This window comes from Trachurus trachurus, assembly GCF_905171665.1.
Source record: "Trachurus trachurus genome assembly, chromosome: 22".
Taxonomy (NCBI): Eukaryota; Metazoa; Chordata; class Actinopteri; order Carangiformes; family Carangidae; genus Trachurus; species Trachurus trachurus.
The window spans coordinates 16,262,197-16,279,343 of NC_139907.1; the positions used below are offsets into that span (position 1 = coordinate 16,262,197).

Sequence of the window (17,147 nt, forward strand, 5' to 3'; positions counted from 1 at the left end):
TGGACTTAAACTGGGACTAATGGGCTTTAGTAGTTTGATAATCGATGATCTTTAATATTTTTCTAGAAAGAATCAGGGTGACATTGGGTTCCTCCAGCTTTTCAAATTAAGGATTAGCACTTTTGATGAATTAAAAATGTAAATATCTTTAGAATTTTTTCAATGGTGGCAAGACAAATGAAGAAACTTGAAGTAATTTTGGATGTGAGGCTGCTGGGATGATTTTAAATGATCCATTGTTAATCATTAATAGTTATTCTGAACTGTAGCTCCATTACATTTTGTGAATTAGTTTGGTTCTTCTTCCAACTGTCTTTTTTTTCATGTCGTTATCAGGTGAGCTATTGCAGATATAATGGATTTGTAAAGCACTGACAGTCCTTGGTTTGCTTTTCCTGGACCTCACACCTTCATCCCGCTAATGTGCCAGAGAGTTCAAGTCCCTGAGGTGTTGAGAGTGAAAATAAGAGAAGCATTTAGTCACTTCGCATGTTCTGCTGGTTAACGTCACCTCTGCCACTTCCACGACACCTCTGCACCTCTTGTCATGTGTTTCTCTACAGGGGCTATTTTAACACCTTCAGGCATGTTCGGTGCTACGGTTACAACAGTTGTCACAAGTAACGCATATGGCTCATTATGAACTTTTATAAACTCAAGCTATATCTCTTCAAAGTGGTTGTTTTGTGATGTGATTTGTGATGTGATGAAGCCGCATGAGCCGAGTCTGTCTTTCTAGTGGTTATGCTTCATTGCCGCCGTGTGCACGTGTGTAGCTTTTCATTTGCTTTTTCCTCCAGCTGGTGATACACTTACTGATCAAACACTCGTGTCTTAACACACTGTATCATTACCCAACACATCACGCACACCCTTCTGCATTGATTCCTGTACACATTTCTTCATGTGCTATAATGATGCAGCCACACCGCAGTAAAGAGCAGGATGGAAGAGGGGAATTTACCAGGGGTGAGTTTTAGGTTGAGGTCTTGTTTATAGCTTTTAAAAATGGCAACCCGCGCTCTGCTCAGTATGCGCAAACTGTCAGATTCCTGCAGTGGCAGTGTGTGGTGGGAACTGCAGAGAGGTGTGGCTCCCCAAAGACCACGCAGCTAAACAGATAATTACACAGTAACTCTGTTTTTATTGGTTTTAATTTATTGACCACCAGCACATTTAACAGTATGCGGCGCAACAGTGCAGTGAAGCATCTGTGTGCATCGGCACGCTCCACCATTTAGAGAGACCAGATCCTGCCCACTTTCCACTTATTTTCTGTCCCATTAGCTTTCATGGCTCAGCTTGGTTTTCCCATGGAGGGCGTCTTTTGTTATTCTTTTTGAAAACCTATAACATGATATACTGAGGTTGAGATTTTGGGTGAGGTCAGAACGTTTGATCAACTGTCTACTCTACATAGTTTCCATTTTTTTCCTTTCACTGAATCTTTTATCCAGCACCAGGTCTTAATATAGGACTGGATTTCCACATAACCACTCTTTTGCATCTTCTTTAGCTAAGAAACATGAGATATGATGTTGAATGATGACAAAACTATCAGCATTTCTCATTAAAACTGCTAAATTGAGCTACATTGACTGTCTACAGTAAATTAAACAGAGCAGTGTTAACATGTACCGTCTATGTGCTTCTTTTCTTTCTCCAGTGAACAGAGTATCTGCCAGGCGCGGGCCTCTGTGATGGTCTACGATGATGCCAGTAAAAAGTGGGTGCCCATCAAGCCTGGGCAGCAGGGCTTCAGTCGCATCAACATCTACCACAACACTGCCAACAACACCTTCAGAGTGGTGGGCGTCAAACTGCAGGACCAGCAGGTGAGAGACGAAGTGATGGTGATGGGAAAACATTTCTAATGACTTTACTGCTCCATCAAATACATGTTCACACTTCACAAATCTCCCAAGATTTAATTTTATGGTGAAGCATGACTCAGGTTTCTGTTCAGATTACCCCTCTGCTCATCTTACCCTCTCCACCATGTGATTTCCTACACTTCCCATAATGACTTTTGAGGGCTCTTGTGTTGTCTCATGCACCTGATTCTTACAGCACGGTCACATTGTATTAGATGGATGTGAGAGCTCTTATTGACTTGAGAGCATCATCAAGACAGTTGTGTGATTACATAGTTGGTTGCGTGAGACTTAAATTAATTACTCATTAGTCCTCTGATATCATATTGATCGATGGTTTTTGGCTGATGGACGACCTCGATGACCTAACACAAATGAGATACTGGAGTATTAGAAAAAAAACGAATTATAATCACATCTGTGATGTTGATGTAAATACCGTTTGCAAGCTGGAAACTCATAATACCTCCAATATGACATGAAAGCAGCATTAGCAGTTGCACTATTGTAATGCACTGTATTCAGGAATAAGCAGACCCGACAAATCATGACATGTTACTGAAGGTCACCAGGCTTTTTCTTGTATCCCATGGCCTTTATGGACTATTGCTGTTGCTTTTACAGTATATTTTAGCTGGGACTTTTTGGGTTTAATTTTTTATTGTAAAGCACTTTGTACTTTTTTTTTATCAGGTTATTAACATAATTATATTATAGCCAAAGGAGTGTGAGTTTTAGTAGTTTTCCAGGTGAGACAAATTACCAGCTGTACCTTTACTTAAAATGTAAACTTTTTTTCAGCTGAAACTATGAATTCATGCTCTTTAAGGAGTTTGTCACTGCATCTACCTTTATACTGTTGATTTCAGGTAATATAATTGTTGAATGTGTGATTATGACAATCCTAGAGTAAACCTTATGTCTTCTCTTTGATTGACTTGGTTTGACTCCAAAGCCATGACAGCTGAAAAACATCCAATTCAACATTTTATCATTATACACAAAAATAGAAATTGGTGGTGTTATTGTAGCTTGGGTTTGACCCTGTTGTAGCCTACATTGCCGGTTCTGTTGAGGTGCAGTGGAGCAGTGGAGCAGCTGGTAAAATGTGGGGGAGAAAATGAGCAGGAATCTCCCTCCACTCCTCAAACACCAGCTGTTGATAAACACTGAGCTAAATCCTCGATCAACAGTTGTCTTTAGTGAACCCACATGTCTTCCCTTGTGATTTTGCGCATTATCAAATCTACATTAAAAAAAATTAATTCAAGGCTTTGTTTTCTCTTGTCCATTGTAGGTTGTGATCAACTACTCCATAGTGAAAGGTCTGAAATACAATCAGGCCACTCCCACCTTCCATCAATGGCGTGACGCTCGCCAGGTCTATGGGCTGAACTTTGCCAGTAAGGAGGAGGCCACCACCTTCTCCAACGCCATGTTGTTCGCTCTCAACGTCCTCAGCTCACCTGACGGTGGAGGTAGGGATGAATACATCCTGTCATCATTTCAATCTGCTCTGTTAAAAAGTCACCCAACCGTTTCCCTGAAAGCATTGATGAATTGAGTTTGACTTCCTGTCAGGCTGAAAGAGTTATTCTGAGACATTTTCTGAATGTTTTGGTGAGTCACGTTGAACTCTTCATCTCCACAGAGAAAAAGGGGGATGGAGGGTTTTTGAATCGGTAGCTTGAGTTGGAAATGTGCTGATGTTTTCCACTCAGAACTTTAAATTGATTATAGTTCATATTACAACAGTGGTCTTCAGTTGTCATCTGTGATACATTAAAATCTATTTATGCTCTCAAAAAACGCCAGGTAAGCACAGTCGAATAATCCATAATAAATAATGAATGTGACTACGTGGACACAGTTTAATGGGGATTTTCCCATGAAAACTTACTCTTTTTTTTTATCTGACTGTGAACTGTAACATCTACAGCAGAAACACACTGAATCTGAGTTATCAGACAACATTCAAGCAACAAACAATAATGTGAAGCGTTGATGAAGCTATATGTTCACATATAGGAAGATGTAACGTTTAATCCCTCTTGAGTTGAGCACTAAACTGAGCTGTACCACCCTCTGCTGGTTGAGAAGAGCTACTGCAGCTACACTCTGCTCACTAGACCAAACATCCATCCATCAGCTGTACTGCTTACCTGTGCAGGGTCACAGCGGGCTGGAGTCAGTCAGACGAGGGCGGGGTGTACCCCGGACAGCTTGCCAGTAGCTATAACATTTTGATGGGTGATTCATTGCTGACTGGAAATGTGCTACATTATCCTAATTTGAAGGTTTGTTTTGGTATGCTCACCTTTACAGTCACCTCTGACTGGACAGATGATAGTCTAGAGACACAGTGGGGAGTGGGTGGAGGGGGAGGGAGAGAGAGAGAGGTTTGACATGCATCGAATGTCTGCAGCTGGAGTCAGACCAGGGATGTTGTGGTTACCTCATATTAACCTATTTAAAGCGTTGTTGTTGAGTTATTTGCGACACAGGTATTTAGAATAAAATGTAATACCTCAGGGAAGTAGCAAGAGACATGGAGACATGTGGTCAGCTCTGCGGTTTTATGGTTTTTCATGTTTTTTTTCCACATGGACTGTGATTATATATTGTCCTGGACTCATGAAGTGTTGATTTTAAGTCTAATGCCATCACCTCACCTACTCCTCGTTTACCAAATATCCTCTGACCAGCTCTGGTTACGAGCTACTTATAAGTCGTGTGTGAGAATATCTGTGAGTGTTTAACTACGGTGTCATCCCATCCTATCCTTGTGACTCTCCTATTGGTGGCTAAAATATCCCATATGGAGCCTTAATGTCGTACCCCACCGTGCTGCTCAGATAGCAGTCCTCCTTTTTTTGGGTGCATTTGGATGTGGGATCATGGGCCTCATCATGCCAGGCAGAAGTCTCTCTGTTCATGGTAAACACCTTCTTCCTCACTCTACAATGCTGTTTACGCTGTTTCTTGATGAAAGAAGTCTTGTTTACTCTCTGGTACACTGGGCACTATAGGAAAGTTTCTCACTATGTTGACTCCAGACATTTCACCTGGTGTCCTCAGACGGGTTTCTTCAGCCATCATCGTCCTCAGTAAGTGTTGTGCTGTAGAGAAATGTGTCTACTGGCCATGCATGTTGTCCATGGTAACAGACTGCTTGGCAAATGGAGGGAAGTCGAGCTTCAGTCATTTCCTCACTATGAAACAGGGTGGGTTTACAAACAACAAAGCATCTCAATGTATCTATCATAGATATGCAGATAGATGCAGATAGATACATAGATAGATAGATAGATAGATAGATAGATAGATAGATAGATAGATAGATAGATAGATAGATAGATAGATAGATAGATAGATAGATAGATAGATAGATAGATAGATAGATAGATAGATAGATAGATAGATAGATAGATAGATACATTGAGATGCTTTGTTGTTTGTAAACCCACCCAGTCACCTATGGAAATGACATCAGAAACATCACATTGATTTGATGTTAAGTCAATCAGTTTTTAACCCAAAATCTTGACATTTTTCAAAATTTCTCTATTCACAAATTAGACGAGTTGCTGCTCTTTTCCTCTTCCCTAGATTTTTGTAAACTGAGTGTCTTTGGATTTGGACTTTTGGTTGAACAAAATAAGATATTTAATGGCATCACATTTGACACTGGGGAGACTTAATGGATGTTTCTTTACTTTTTATTTTGACATTTGAATGACCAAATGATTAAGTGACTAACTAAAAAAAGAAAATTAGCGGATTGGTCAATAATGAAAATAATCACAAGTCACAACCTTAAAACATCTAAGTTGCTTCCTTCCACCCGCTCCAAACAGCAGGGCAGAGAACAGCATGACATGTCCAGGAAGACATTCATTTCTACCATTTTGGCCACTGGTTTTCAGTGTATAAATAGTAGTGGCCTCCTTTAAGAAATAGTTTTATTTTTTGGAATGATTTATTGCACGCTTCTGCCAGGACAGGAGGACAGCCTGGAAATGTTTTGTAATGCTCAGCAACTATCTGTTTAGACTGAGAGACTAAAATGATGTGATGTGCATAACTAATAGCATTTTGTGCTGAATTTACTGAGACAGTTAATCGTACACAGGAAGGCCCCATCTCTGGTTTTAAAGGAAAACATCGGGTGATGATTCAGAAGTATGATTTCAGATTTTAAAGTGAAGGTTATGAATCGATTGTGTCCTTCTGTCTGTTTCACTGCTGCTCGTACAGAGGCTGATGTTTGTAATTAATTATCTTTTAATGTAGGGAGAGACTGGCAGAGTACAATTGGGACAATTGATTTTTTTCTTTGATCACATTAAGAGAACTCACACACACAATCACACACACACACACACACAATCACACACAATCACTTACGCAGAACAGTCTCTTGAGCTCAGGATGAAAAGCCTACAAGTCTTATCAAGCCCTCTCATCCCCTGAGCTTCCTTTTCTTCCTTGACCTTCACCGTGGCAACAGCCAGAGCCCTATGCCATGCACCACGTTCGCAGTAGAAACACATACACATATGCATGGATACACATGCAAAACACGGAGTGACAATTGTCTCCTTCACATCTACCTCATTAATGTCTGCAGGAGGAGCCTGGGGTTGTGTTTGAGGACTGAATCCCTGAAGTCTAATCTGAGGCGAATAGGCGATACATAATGCAGTTGTTGGAAGGTGGAGCTGAAAGGCAGCAGGTGGCCACAGCATCTTAGTATTTTCAATTTATCTGTAGCTTCATATAAATGTAACGTCTCTGGAAGAAAACGTTGTCAGGTGGTATTTCTAATATCACATGTCAGCTTCCTCTGAGCGCCTGACTCTAGATCAGCAGGGCTGCATCGAAATGCCTAATTAAGTCTGATCAAAGCAAACTGTTTATTACCTCTGCATCCTATCTCTTTACACAGAGAGAGATAGAGCGAGTTTCTTTGTGTTTAACCCTCCCGAATATTTGCTGAATTTAATCTGCAGCTTTTGCCGGCAGAGCACATAATTACCATGAGCTAACAAGCAGAGTTCAGGCGAGTGCGGGGGAGCGAGGGAAACAAGACATCTTCAAGGCGCCGCTTCTTTACTCCGCAGCACAACAAAAGAAATCCACCAACTAGGTCAGCCTTGGCAGAGTAAACGGAAGTGTGTCATTATTGGCACATGAAACCAACTGTATCCACTCACTGAAAGGAAACCAGGAGGATTAACACAACAGTGATCCCTCTTCCTCGACAGACATATGTATTGTATTATATTTGGGAAGGAAATGGCAGCAGCAAAATAATAATGTGGAGAGGCTTTCAAAATTACGACAGATAACATCTTATTTTACTTTTATAGCTACAATTTTCTGGTTATTATCATGTCAGTCTCCTGCAAAGCACTGATTCGTAAGAAAGAGGTCATCTGAAAAATGGGGTTGATTGATTGAAGTCGAGTAGAATATAATTGCAAATAAATATTGAAGGTATTAAGTTAAAGCGTTCCAAGCAAAAGCATGATGTATTATATGAAAGCTCTAATGCACCATCTCAAGCTCATTCATACAGAATTGCAATGACTGTGAAAATACAAAGAACTGAAGTGAAAGCTCCACATTGAAGTTTTTTTTAATTTTTATTCTTAAAAAGTAGGGAACTGTAGTCAAATACAGGATCGTCACTTTCAGATGTTTAAACTGTGACCCTGCCTCACATTGACAGCCCCTCTCCGCCCCGCCCGCCCGCCACCCCCATGCTCCAGACACAGCGAACGGAAATATCGCCCGTGGGTGTTCTTGATGTCACAGTGGATGCAGAAGTTTAATGACTGGTATTCTGGTGATATGTGATAAGTGCTCCTCCTGATGCTCCCTGTTAATAGCTACCCCAGAATTAGTGAGAGGGGGGGGAGGGGGGCGGAGGGGGGTTATCTCTAGTTGCTAAACTAAGATCTGAGATGGTCATGTGACTTGATTATTTAACATTGAGCACTAGCTGATAACCTGTAGCTTGTGTGGAGGTAACGTTGTTTTACTGTTTACACGGTGACCTCATCACTGATACATTGTCTTTTATCAAAAGGGTTTGAAAGCTCAGACCACTCCCAAGTATTCATATACTCAATAAATCTATCAGCACATATTTCAATGTGTTTTGATTTGTTTGTTTAGAGGCTGTTTTATATTTGCAAAATGTTTTTTTTCTGTGATTTTCTCGGTGCTACTGTTTATTTCACTCTCTCAGGTTCTTGTCCTGCTGTGGTTTACGGTGGAGATTCCTGTGGTTGGCAACATGTTGAGCAAATTACATTATAAACAGCTTGTTGGCTCTCGGGGGCAAAGTCACAGTACCTCACATGATGCCTGCTGCTGTGTGTTCATTCAGTAAACACAGCTTCTCTTCCTGTGCTTAGTACTGGGACTGTTTTGTTTTAGTTTATTAGAACTTTTAGGACTTGTTTGTAGATGTAATTAATGGTGCTGCACAAACAGATTTCAGATTAAAAAACATAACAAAGAAACATTTAATTCAGGGTAAGAATGTTTGTTTTTCTTGTTTAGGTCTTCTCTGAGTATTATGGGAAGCTATTTTGGAAACAAAAACCAGGTTCTAACAGTGTGGGGCGATTCATGGCAGCAGAAATGTTGCATAAAAATGGGAGAAAGTAACATGAGAAAATGAAGAAAAGCAGATTCATCAGACATCAGGAGCTGATTGTTTTAGTGAAGGAGGATGATGTAAGAAGAGGGAGAACAGGAACATAGGAAACAAAGGGAGAGAGAGGGGGAGAAGATTGAAGTAGATAAGCAAGGTCAGAGGTCACGGACACTGAATAAAGACAGATCGAAGAAGAAAGATGCACTGAGGATTATTAATTTATTTATTGATCTATGGTTTTATACAGAGTTTTGCTTTGGTGTAGCTGATCTTTCTTTTCTCCCGTTGTGTCTTCTAGGCCCCGTCGTCCAGCGCCAAAATGGGCCCTCCTCAGAGGAGAATGAGGCACAGAGGAGGTACTGTACGATCTGCTCTGCTTTATAAAAGACCACATATACAAAAATAGCACATTTGTAATTGACAAATCCCAAACATGTTGTTGAACCAAACCAAAGAAAATCCAGTTCTTCTAAATTAATGCACATTTGATGCTCTGGTCCGTGTGTGTTTATAGACAACAGTCAATTGATTACTCATCGCAGCATTCGCTGCAGGTCAAGCAGGTTCCAGGACAGTTTCTTTCCCCAGGCTGCTAAATTCCCTTTACCCCCAGCACTGATAATAGTGTTAAACACACACACACACACACACACACACACACACACACATACACACAGAGACAGTCCAAATACACAATGGGTTTAATTTGCGAAAGCACAGTGATGAAAAGCTGCAGGTTTTACAAGCGGTGACATCCTTGCGGTCCATAGGATGATGGAGCAACATCAGATGCAGGCGCACAAGGAGAGGGAGCGACGGACGTCAGGATCAGGTGAGGCTTAAACAAACACGCCCACACCCAGCTATATAAACACACACTTGTGTCTGACACTCTCTCTTACACACACACACACACACACACGCTACTCCGGAGAACAGTGTGACTTGAAGGCTGCGTAGAAATTGCTCCTAGCTGCGCAAACACTTTAGACAAAACGATCGACACAAAAAGCTCGCAACACATTCCAGCTGTCAGTAAACAGCCTTCCCCCGGTGAGCAGATGGATATTTGCTCGGTTTGTTGTCTTTTCTCTCATGAGGGAAGTTATCAGTGTTGGGTCAGGCAAAGCACACTTTACTTAGCCAAAGCAAACAGCTGATTTTATCATTAATAAATACCAGAGATTCCTAACCCCAATACAGCAGGTAAATAGGTTTCCCCAGTGTTGTCTGTGTTAGTGTTTCCCACTTTAGTTTCAACCACTACTCCCCAGTCTGTATGCCCTTGTGCTTTTTTATCCATGCACACATATAAATGTTCAAGTCTGCCCCGTAAGTACACTCACAGACTTAAACATCCCCCGTTGTCCCTGCTGTCAGTGGCGATACCAGTACCCCCCCTGTCCCTGCAACATGCTCTACTGCCATCTCTCTCCTCCAGCTACTGTTGGGGGGGAAATGCCATATGCTTTCTGATCATGGCTCAGTCATGTTGCATTCTGCTGCTTGTTCTTTTTTATGATATTTTGATTCTTTCTTATTTGCTATAAGCTTCTGTTTTTTGGATTGCTCCTGATTTTCTCATCTTTTTACTTGCTTGGTTGCTCAGTTGGTTGCTTTTCATTCTTCTCACGTTTTTCTCTTTTCTGTTTTCCTTTGTTTGTTGCCCTCCTTCGTCCTCCTCTTCGTCTGCATCTACTCCTCCTCCTCCTCCTCTCTCTCTGTCTCTCTCCTCTCTCTCTCTCTCTCTGTCTTTCTCTCTCTGCCCGTCACAGTCGTTTCCACTCTCCAATATAAAGTCTCCACCCCTCCCATCCACCCAGACACTCCTCCTGAGTACAGACAGTACAGAGCTAGCACACTGCCACCCTCCTACGTCCGCGTGGCCTCCTCTCCTCCCACCTCCTCTGCCTCCTCCTCTCCCTCTCAGGAGAAGGAGGTGGGGGCAGCTAGGGACAAGGCCCAGCTCTCCTCCCAGCTCTCCACCTCGCTCGCCTCAGCCTTTTCCCCAGTCCAGGCAGGAGTGACCACCCAGGGCCGACAGGTCCGTCAGATCCCCTTGTCTCCTCCCACAGCCGCCCGCCACCTACACCTTCATCAACAACAACAACAACAACTACTACTACAACAGCATCAACAACAACAAGACATCATACTCCCCCCCAAACACAGCACCTGGTCCGCCTCACATCTGCAGCAAATGCAGCAAATGTACGCCCAGTTGCCCCCCTCCTCCTCCCCTCCAGTCATGATGGCCATGCCTGTGAAGCAGGGTTTGCCCCCACAGCCCATCCTCCCCATGGCCCACCCCCTCCCGCCCCTGAACGCTAGGATGAAGCCCCCTCCTCTTGACCCGGGCGCCATGACGGGCCCTCACCACCAGTACCCCCAGCATCAGCCCCACCCTCACTCCAACGGCCAGCCAGACGACTCCTACTCTCCTCACTCTCAGCACCTTCCACTCACCCCTCAGCTGTGCGAGGCCGTCCCCCTGCCCCCCCTGGTAGGTCACGCAGCCCCCGGCCCCCCCGGCCACCACCCCCAGTACCCATCCACCTTCCACCCTCAGCAGCATCAGCAGCATCAGCAGCAGGTGTACCACCAGCAGCAGGCCCAGCCCCTCACCACCACTTCCTCCTCCTCCTCCTCCTCACCCCCCTCTTACACTGCAATGTCTGACGGGGGCTCGCCCAAGAAGACCCCCTCCCCCGTCCCCCAGCAGGCCCCCATGGTCAACTGCAGTAAGTATTAGGAGGAGAGAGGAGGACGTAGTCTCTTAGTAGTGGGATGCTGAATGTGTAGGCTATAGCGTGTGTGTGTGTGTGTGCAAATGTGCGTGTGTGTGTGTGTAGAGGAGTCATATGCATTCACTCTAAGAAATGTACCATACCCCCCCCAAAAAATAAACCAAGATAAGAAAAACACACATCTAATGCCAGGAGTGTGCACACTCTGCTTCGCCCCGTTACACCTATAGGGCAGGACAGTTGTGGTTGATTGTTATGAGTCATATGGCGTCATGTAATTCAAAGCAAAGTCGCTCCAAGCAAATTCAGTCTGATGAAAGGTCTTAATCCAAGTCACAAAAATGTGGGTGTGCGTAGACTGTAAATCAAATGAGAAACACTTTGGACAGTGACAAACTCATTCTCCGTACAAAGTCTCACATGTTAGCACAATGCAGCAGGACAGAGGGCTTTCACTTGTCATAGTAGGAAAAACACAGGTTACTGTTAATAACTAATAATGAGCCAGGGCTGCACAATTTTAGAAAAAAAAAACGTACACTGCAATTTTCTGTGTGGTATATGAAATTCAACATAGGTAACAGCCAAAATAATTCCTTACAACTGTTGTCGCTCTTCTGTGTTTCTCTCCTGCTCCTCGCTCGTGCTCAGATTCTGGGGGCGGGGCTAACTTTGGTTGTTTGATAAACTGATCAGGAGCGATCATGATTGGTTGTTTTGCCGTGCATGTACATCCTGCATGTCTCTCGCTGTATACTCACACTGTGATGACAATGTTGAAACAACATAGTGTGCAGCCCCACAGTGTGACAGTGAACCGCCCTGCACAGTATCAGGACTGAAGCAGTTAGATGGAATTCAGACGTTGTACAAATGTTATTTAAACCTGTCATTTTTCGACTGTGACATGTCAAAATTTCCTCCTATCCTGAAAATACAAGCAGGGTTAGCAAGGAATTCCTATGACCAAGTAGTTAAATATTCTTGCTGCCAAGTTTTTCCAGCTCAACAGGTGTTTAGTCTGTGAAAACACCAGACTGATCAAAAACAAACAAAAAGCTGTTGAAACAAGCAGGGAGCAGTGATGGCTGCAGTACATGGCTGCTCACTAGGGAAGATGCAGACGTTTTCAGTCTTCAGCCAGAAATAAAAAACAAAGGATTTTAAAAATAGATATTAAATTTGGTGACTTTATTAAATTTCATGCTAACTTGTCCAAACTAGTCCTTCAGGATTCGTTATGTAAAATATGATAAATGCTGTATATTAATTTTAATCTGTGAAAACAACATCAAATTAAATCATTATGGTTCTGAAGGCATTTTTACCATTGAGGTTACAAGGAGTAGTTTTTTTTTTTTTTCTTCTCTGGGCTCTGCTGTCACTTTCCCAAACAAGCTACGCCACAAGAACAGATAGGATCATATGCACACTGCGGCAGTGTTGCTTTTAGCAGTCTTGGCTGTTTGCCACATGCAGTTATCGGACTACTCTGCCAAATTGCCATCAGATTTTACTGCTTAAAGAAATTATGAATAGCTGCATAGGGAAATTTGCAAATGCAACAGTGATGCATTACATATTTAAAATGAGACCCGGGTATCATTTTAAACCATTTTATTTAAAATAAGAAACCAGTTTCCCAACGTGACACTTTAACAAAGAACCAATGTCTTTCTCCCAATGAGCAAATCTCCAGATGCTTCACCAGCCAGTGGTCAGCTGCTTGTGTGTTTGTTACACAATGAGACTCCTGAGATATTCAGCCAATCTTCCAAAGGGGGACAAGGATCAATAAACTGATACAACCATTAACTTATCTATAATTGTGCCCCTCCCAGGCCCCCCTGTCTCTGCAGGTCACCCAGCCATGCTCTCTGTGGCGCCTCCTCCAGCTGCAGTTCCAGCGCCCATGGCTGGTCCTCCAGCCCCACCACCACCACCAGGTCCACCGCCTCCGATGGCAGTGCCCCCACCCATGCCCCCTCCACTGCCCACTGGTGGGGGGCCTCCTGGGGGCCCGCCTGGGATCCAAGGGCACCAACCCTCAGGACTGGCTGCAGCGCTGGCTGGAGCCAAACTACGTAAAGTGCATAGGGTGAGCCTCCCTGGTTGATGTAGATCCGGTCCTTCTGGTTTTATTTCGTCAGTATTTAATTACTCAAGCCATGTTGTGTTGTTATATCCTATTAGAGATAAAGAGTTCTCTCAGTGTCGAGAGCCACAGCGCTGCGAACTAAAACTCATTTTGTTCCTCAGGATGAGAGCAGTCCACCTGGGTCTAGTGGCAAAAGTGACTCCAACCGGTCTAGTGGTGGCAGTGGTGGTGGTGGGGAGGGACTGATGCAGGAGATGAATGCCTTACTAGCCCGCAGGTTAACAGCTAAACACACACACACATACACACACTTCACTTTTGCCCTACTCGTGCAAACAACATTTTCTTCCTGGTTCTGTTTGCCTTGCAGTAACTGTCTATTGTAAAGTTAGCTCTTGTGCTAGTATTATATCCTGGTCACAATCTTTCTAATTCAATATTTTTATGTCTTACTTTTTGCTCACATCCTCATTCCACCTTCGGACAGACGGAAAGCTTCGGAGAAACCTGATGAGGTAGGTTTGTCTGCCTCAAAACAACAGTTTGACATTTTGTGGAAAAACACATTAATTTAACTTCTTTTCAAGAGGACACAGTTAGGTTAGGTTAGTTAGGTTTTTTATATATATACTTTGTGAAGAAATAAAACAAACAGAGCTTTAGATATAAATATATATATATATATAAAAAAAAAAAATATATATATATATATATATATATATACATCTTGGTGGCAGCTTGACAGTTGTGTGATCATCTCTCTTGCTGCAGGATGACTCCGGTGGTCGGGGGCCAGGTCAGCAGAACTCAACAGGTAAAGACCACTCTTCTTCCCACATGGTTGCGTAACACAGTTTATGTATTATAATCCTGCATATTTTGGCCTACTGTTGTGCCAAGTTGTTTGATTTCAGGTCATTAACTCTCTCTTCCTCTCTAGATGCTGTGAAGAAGCCATGGGAGCGATCCAACTCTGCAGAAAAGTCCTCACTAGTGTCCAGGTCTGCAGATAAGAGGAGGAGGGGGGGGTGAAGGGAGTGTGACCTGAATATGAAACAGATGTGAAACTGGCTGTAACAAAGGGGATTTCAGAGCAGATTTCACAATAAATCTAATCTTTTGCACTACAGACACTATGAAAATGAAACAGAAATGAAATATTGATAATGGAACAGTGCGCCACTCCTAAATTATGCAGTCAAATAACATCCTCTTTGTGTTGCAGAGTGAGACCCATCGGCAGCACTAGTGAATCAGACACAGAGTTTGACAGGATGAAACAGGTTGGCATCATTCTCCACCGTTATGGGTTTTGTAGACTTTTGGCTGATTTTACACACCAGAAACTCATCAGCAGATCTTTTCCTGCAGGAAATTTTGGATGAAGTTGTACGTGAGTTGCATAAGGTGAAGGACGAAATCATTAATGGTAAGCAGTGTAGTTTTTAAACAGTTCATTGCATTTGCTTGTTTAATCTTTAATCGTTTTCACACTAGTTTTTACAGCTGACTGAATCTATTTGTATTCATTCTAACACTACAAAGCTAACCCAGAACTTTGATATGAACAGAGTTAAAGTGTGTTTGAGTGCAAAGCCCTTTTGCTGCAGAAAACCTCCTTCTCTTGACATGCTGCCGTCTCTCTTTTTTTGCAGCCATCAGACAAGAAATCGGCAGAATCAGTACATCCTAATCCCATCTGAGCAACAGTAGGAGGAGAGCGAGAGGAGGAGCTGGAGGAGAATGGACATGCAGATGCACAGACATGAGGACCAAGGAATGTTCTCTCAATGTTTCTGTGATGATGCAAGTTGCAGAGATGTTGTGCCAACATTTGAGTCTGCTGGACAGCAAAAAATGGAAGTTAAAAAAAACTGAGATGAGAGAGAAGGGATTATTAAGAAAGAAGGGCGGAAGAGATGGATGGATTGATAGAGAATGATTTAAGGACTGCTGAACTTAACAGAGGATGAAAAAGAAGCTGAAAGATGAATTGAGGGACGGACGGACATTCGTGCTGAGTGTGGTGTTGTGGTCCTCTCTGTGCACCTATAGACTCAGTCAGCCCAGTGTTGCAACTCTTTGTTCTCTGTTCAGTCCAAGTCATAAGAAGAAAATATTTTTGTTTTCTAAGTTTTTACTGTTTTATTATTTAAAAACTGTGGTGATAATGATGATGCTGTTGATGACAATGAGTATTTTATTGATATTATAGAAGGAGAAAGGAATCTTGCACACCATTTATGTCAGCCTTTTATATTTTCTATTATAATTTCTTGTTTAGTTCATCCCTAACTATTTGACAATAACAAGCACAATATGGGCAACATGGTGCTGCAGACTCACCTGCCCTCAACCGGCATATTTAAAAAAAGAAAAAGGAAAAAAAAAAAGCTTTTTATGACCTTGTTCATACTGGTGTTGTGTGTCTAACCTTTTCTCTCCAGAGATAATGGAAAACATGTTAATGTTTGAACAACAATTAGCCACTTAAATTACCTCTTTGCTCCACTGTCAAAGCATAACGCATTACGAACAAGCAAAAACATTCTTTGGAGGGCATATAATCAAATAACACACTCTTACTCTACAACTCCAGTGTGACTGAGGTACACGTTTGCGTCTACCTGTTCAGATGTGTGAGATCATTGAAACTTGGGGATCATTCACTAAACAGGCCGAATACTGTAAATGTGCCACCTGGTTTTACCTTGATATAAAACAATGTAGTACTCTCTATTAGTCATCCTATGCTTTGTGAACCTACCAAGTATGCATGAAACCCCCCATCTCTATGAATTAGTTTTACATTTGGTTTGAAAAAAATAATAAAATTGAAAAAAATAACAAACGGTGGTACATTTATTATAGTGGTTTGTTTCCATGAAGATTCCCCCTCCGTCTATATACAAGATGTTGAACTTGATGATGATGGTAGCAATGTGAAAAAAATAAATAAAGGGGGTTGCTCTGGCAATATGCAATATATACCTAGATAAGAATGTGCAGAAAGTGAATGGTAGGCCTATGTGATGGTAGATAAATGTGTCTTTGCAGGAAAGGGTTTGGTGGATTATATGGGATGTTGCATTCTATCCACTCTGTCCGCTCTCAACTACGTTATGATTTAAAAGCTGGAAGTAAATTCATCCAAACAAAAAACAACACACGTGTCAACCATCTACACAATATCCTGCTTTGTGTGTGTGTGTCTGTGTTCAGAATGTGTTTTGGGTGTGAGAAGGTTCCAAAAACAAGTGAAGGGTCTCAGCACACCTGAAGATGCAGGTGCGTAGGAGGAGGGCATAACCCAAAGTACAGAGTTCAGAAAAAGCTCCCGCACACTGTCTCACTCTCAATTAATTTATTAAAGCAACGTTTCGGTCACAACTGTGACCTTCATCAGGCAGGGTGTGAGAAGGTACATTATAAATTATGTTTAAATAAAAAGAAAACGGTCACATCTTATTAAGAGAAGACAAAAAGGAAATGACAAACCAACCACAAACTCATATGCTTCATAGTTGCATCTTTTTATAAAGATCCTTTACTATTATTTAAATAGAAACAACAAAGATTATAGTTTTCAATCATGACACAAATTAATTTGTATTTACACTGTGTTGAGTAAACAACCATCTTTCAATATATTAGCCCTGCACAAATTACAAAATCAGCAAAGCAGGTGCTGTTTTTAATTTATAAGTAAGAAGTTTTGATTTATTGCTAAGATACTTTCACTTGTGACTGCTACTGTG

At 42.1% G+C, this 17,147-nt stretch overlaps 1 protein-coding gene across 4 annotated transcripts in view; it reads left to right on the forward strand.

Annotated features, from left to right (window-relative positions):
• evla (Enah/Vasp-like a) overlaps positions 1-17,041 on the forward strand; it is a 36,982-nt gene extending 19,941 nt beyond the window's left edge. For 2 of the 4 annotated variants that reach the window (XM_083998332.1, XM_083998331.1), the window contains exons 2-15: positions 1,667-1,835; positions 3,172-3,352; positions 8,843-8,900; positions 9,315-9,376; positions 10,320-11,285; positions 13,133-13,389; positions 13,551-13,666; positions 13,877-13,904; positions 14,161-14,203; positions 14,330-14,390; positions 14,615-14,672; positions 14,761-14,818; positions 15,045-16,633; positions 16,811-17,041. In XM_083998332.1, coding sequence (XP_083854458.1) covers positions 1,667-1,835; positions 3,172-3,352; positions 8,843-8,900; positions 9,315-9,376; positions 10,320-11,285; positions 13,133-13,389; positions 13,551-13,666; positions 13,877-13,904; positions 14,161-14,203; positions 14,330-14,390; positions 14,615-14,672; positions 14,761-14,818; positions 15,045-15,082 — 2,095 coding nt within the window. In that variant the 3' untranslated portion in view covers positions 15,083-16,633; positions 16,811-17,041. Of the gene's footprint in view, positions 1-1,666; positions 1,836-3,171; positions 3,353-4,645; positions 4,812-4,930; positions 4,982-8,842; positions 8,901-9,314; positions 9,377-10,319; positions 11,286-13,132; positions 13,390-13,550; positions 13,667-13,876; positions 13,905-14,160; positions 14,204-14,329; positions 14,391-14,614; positions 14,673-14,760; positions 14,819-15,044; positions 16,634-16,810 lie in introns of those variants that run through there. The other 2 variants (XM_083998333.1, XM_083998334.1) reach the window with 2 other exon arrangements.
• Positions 17,042-17,147: the final 106 nt, after the last annotated feature.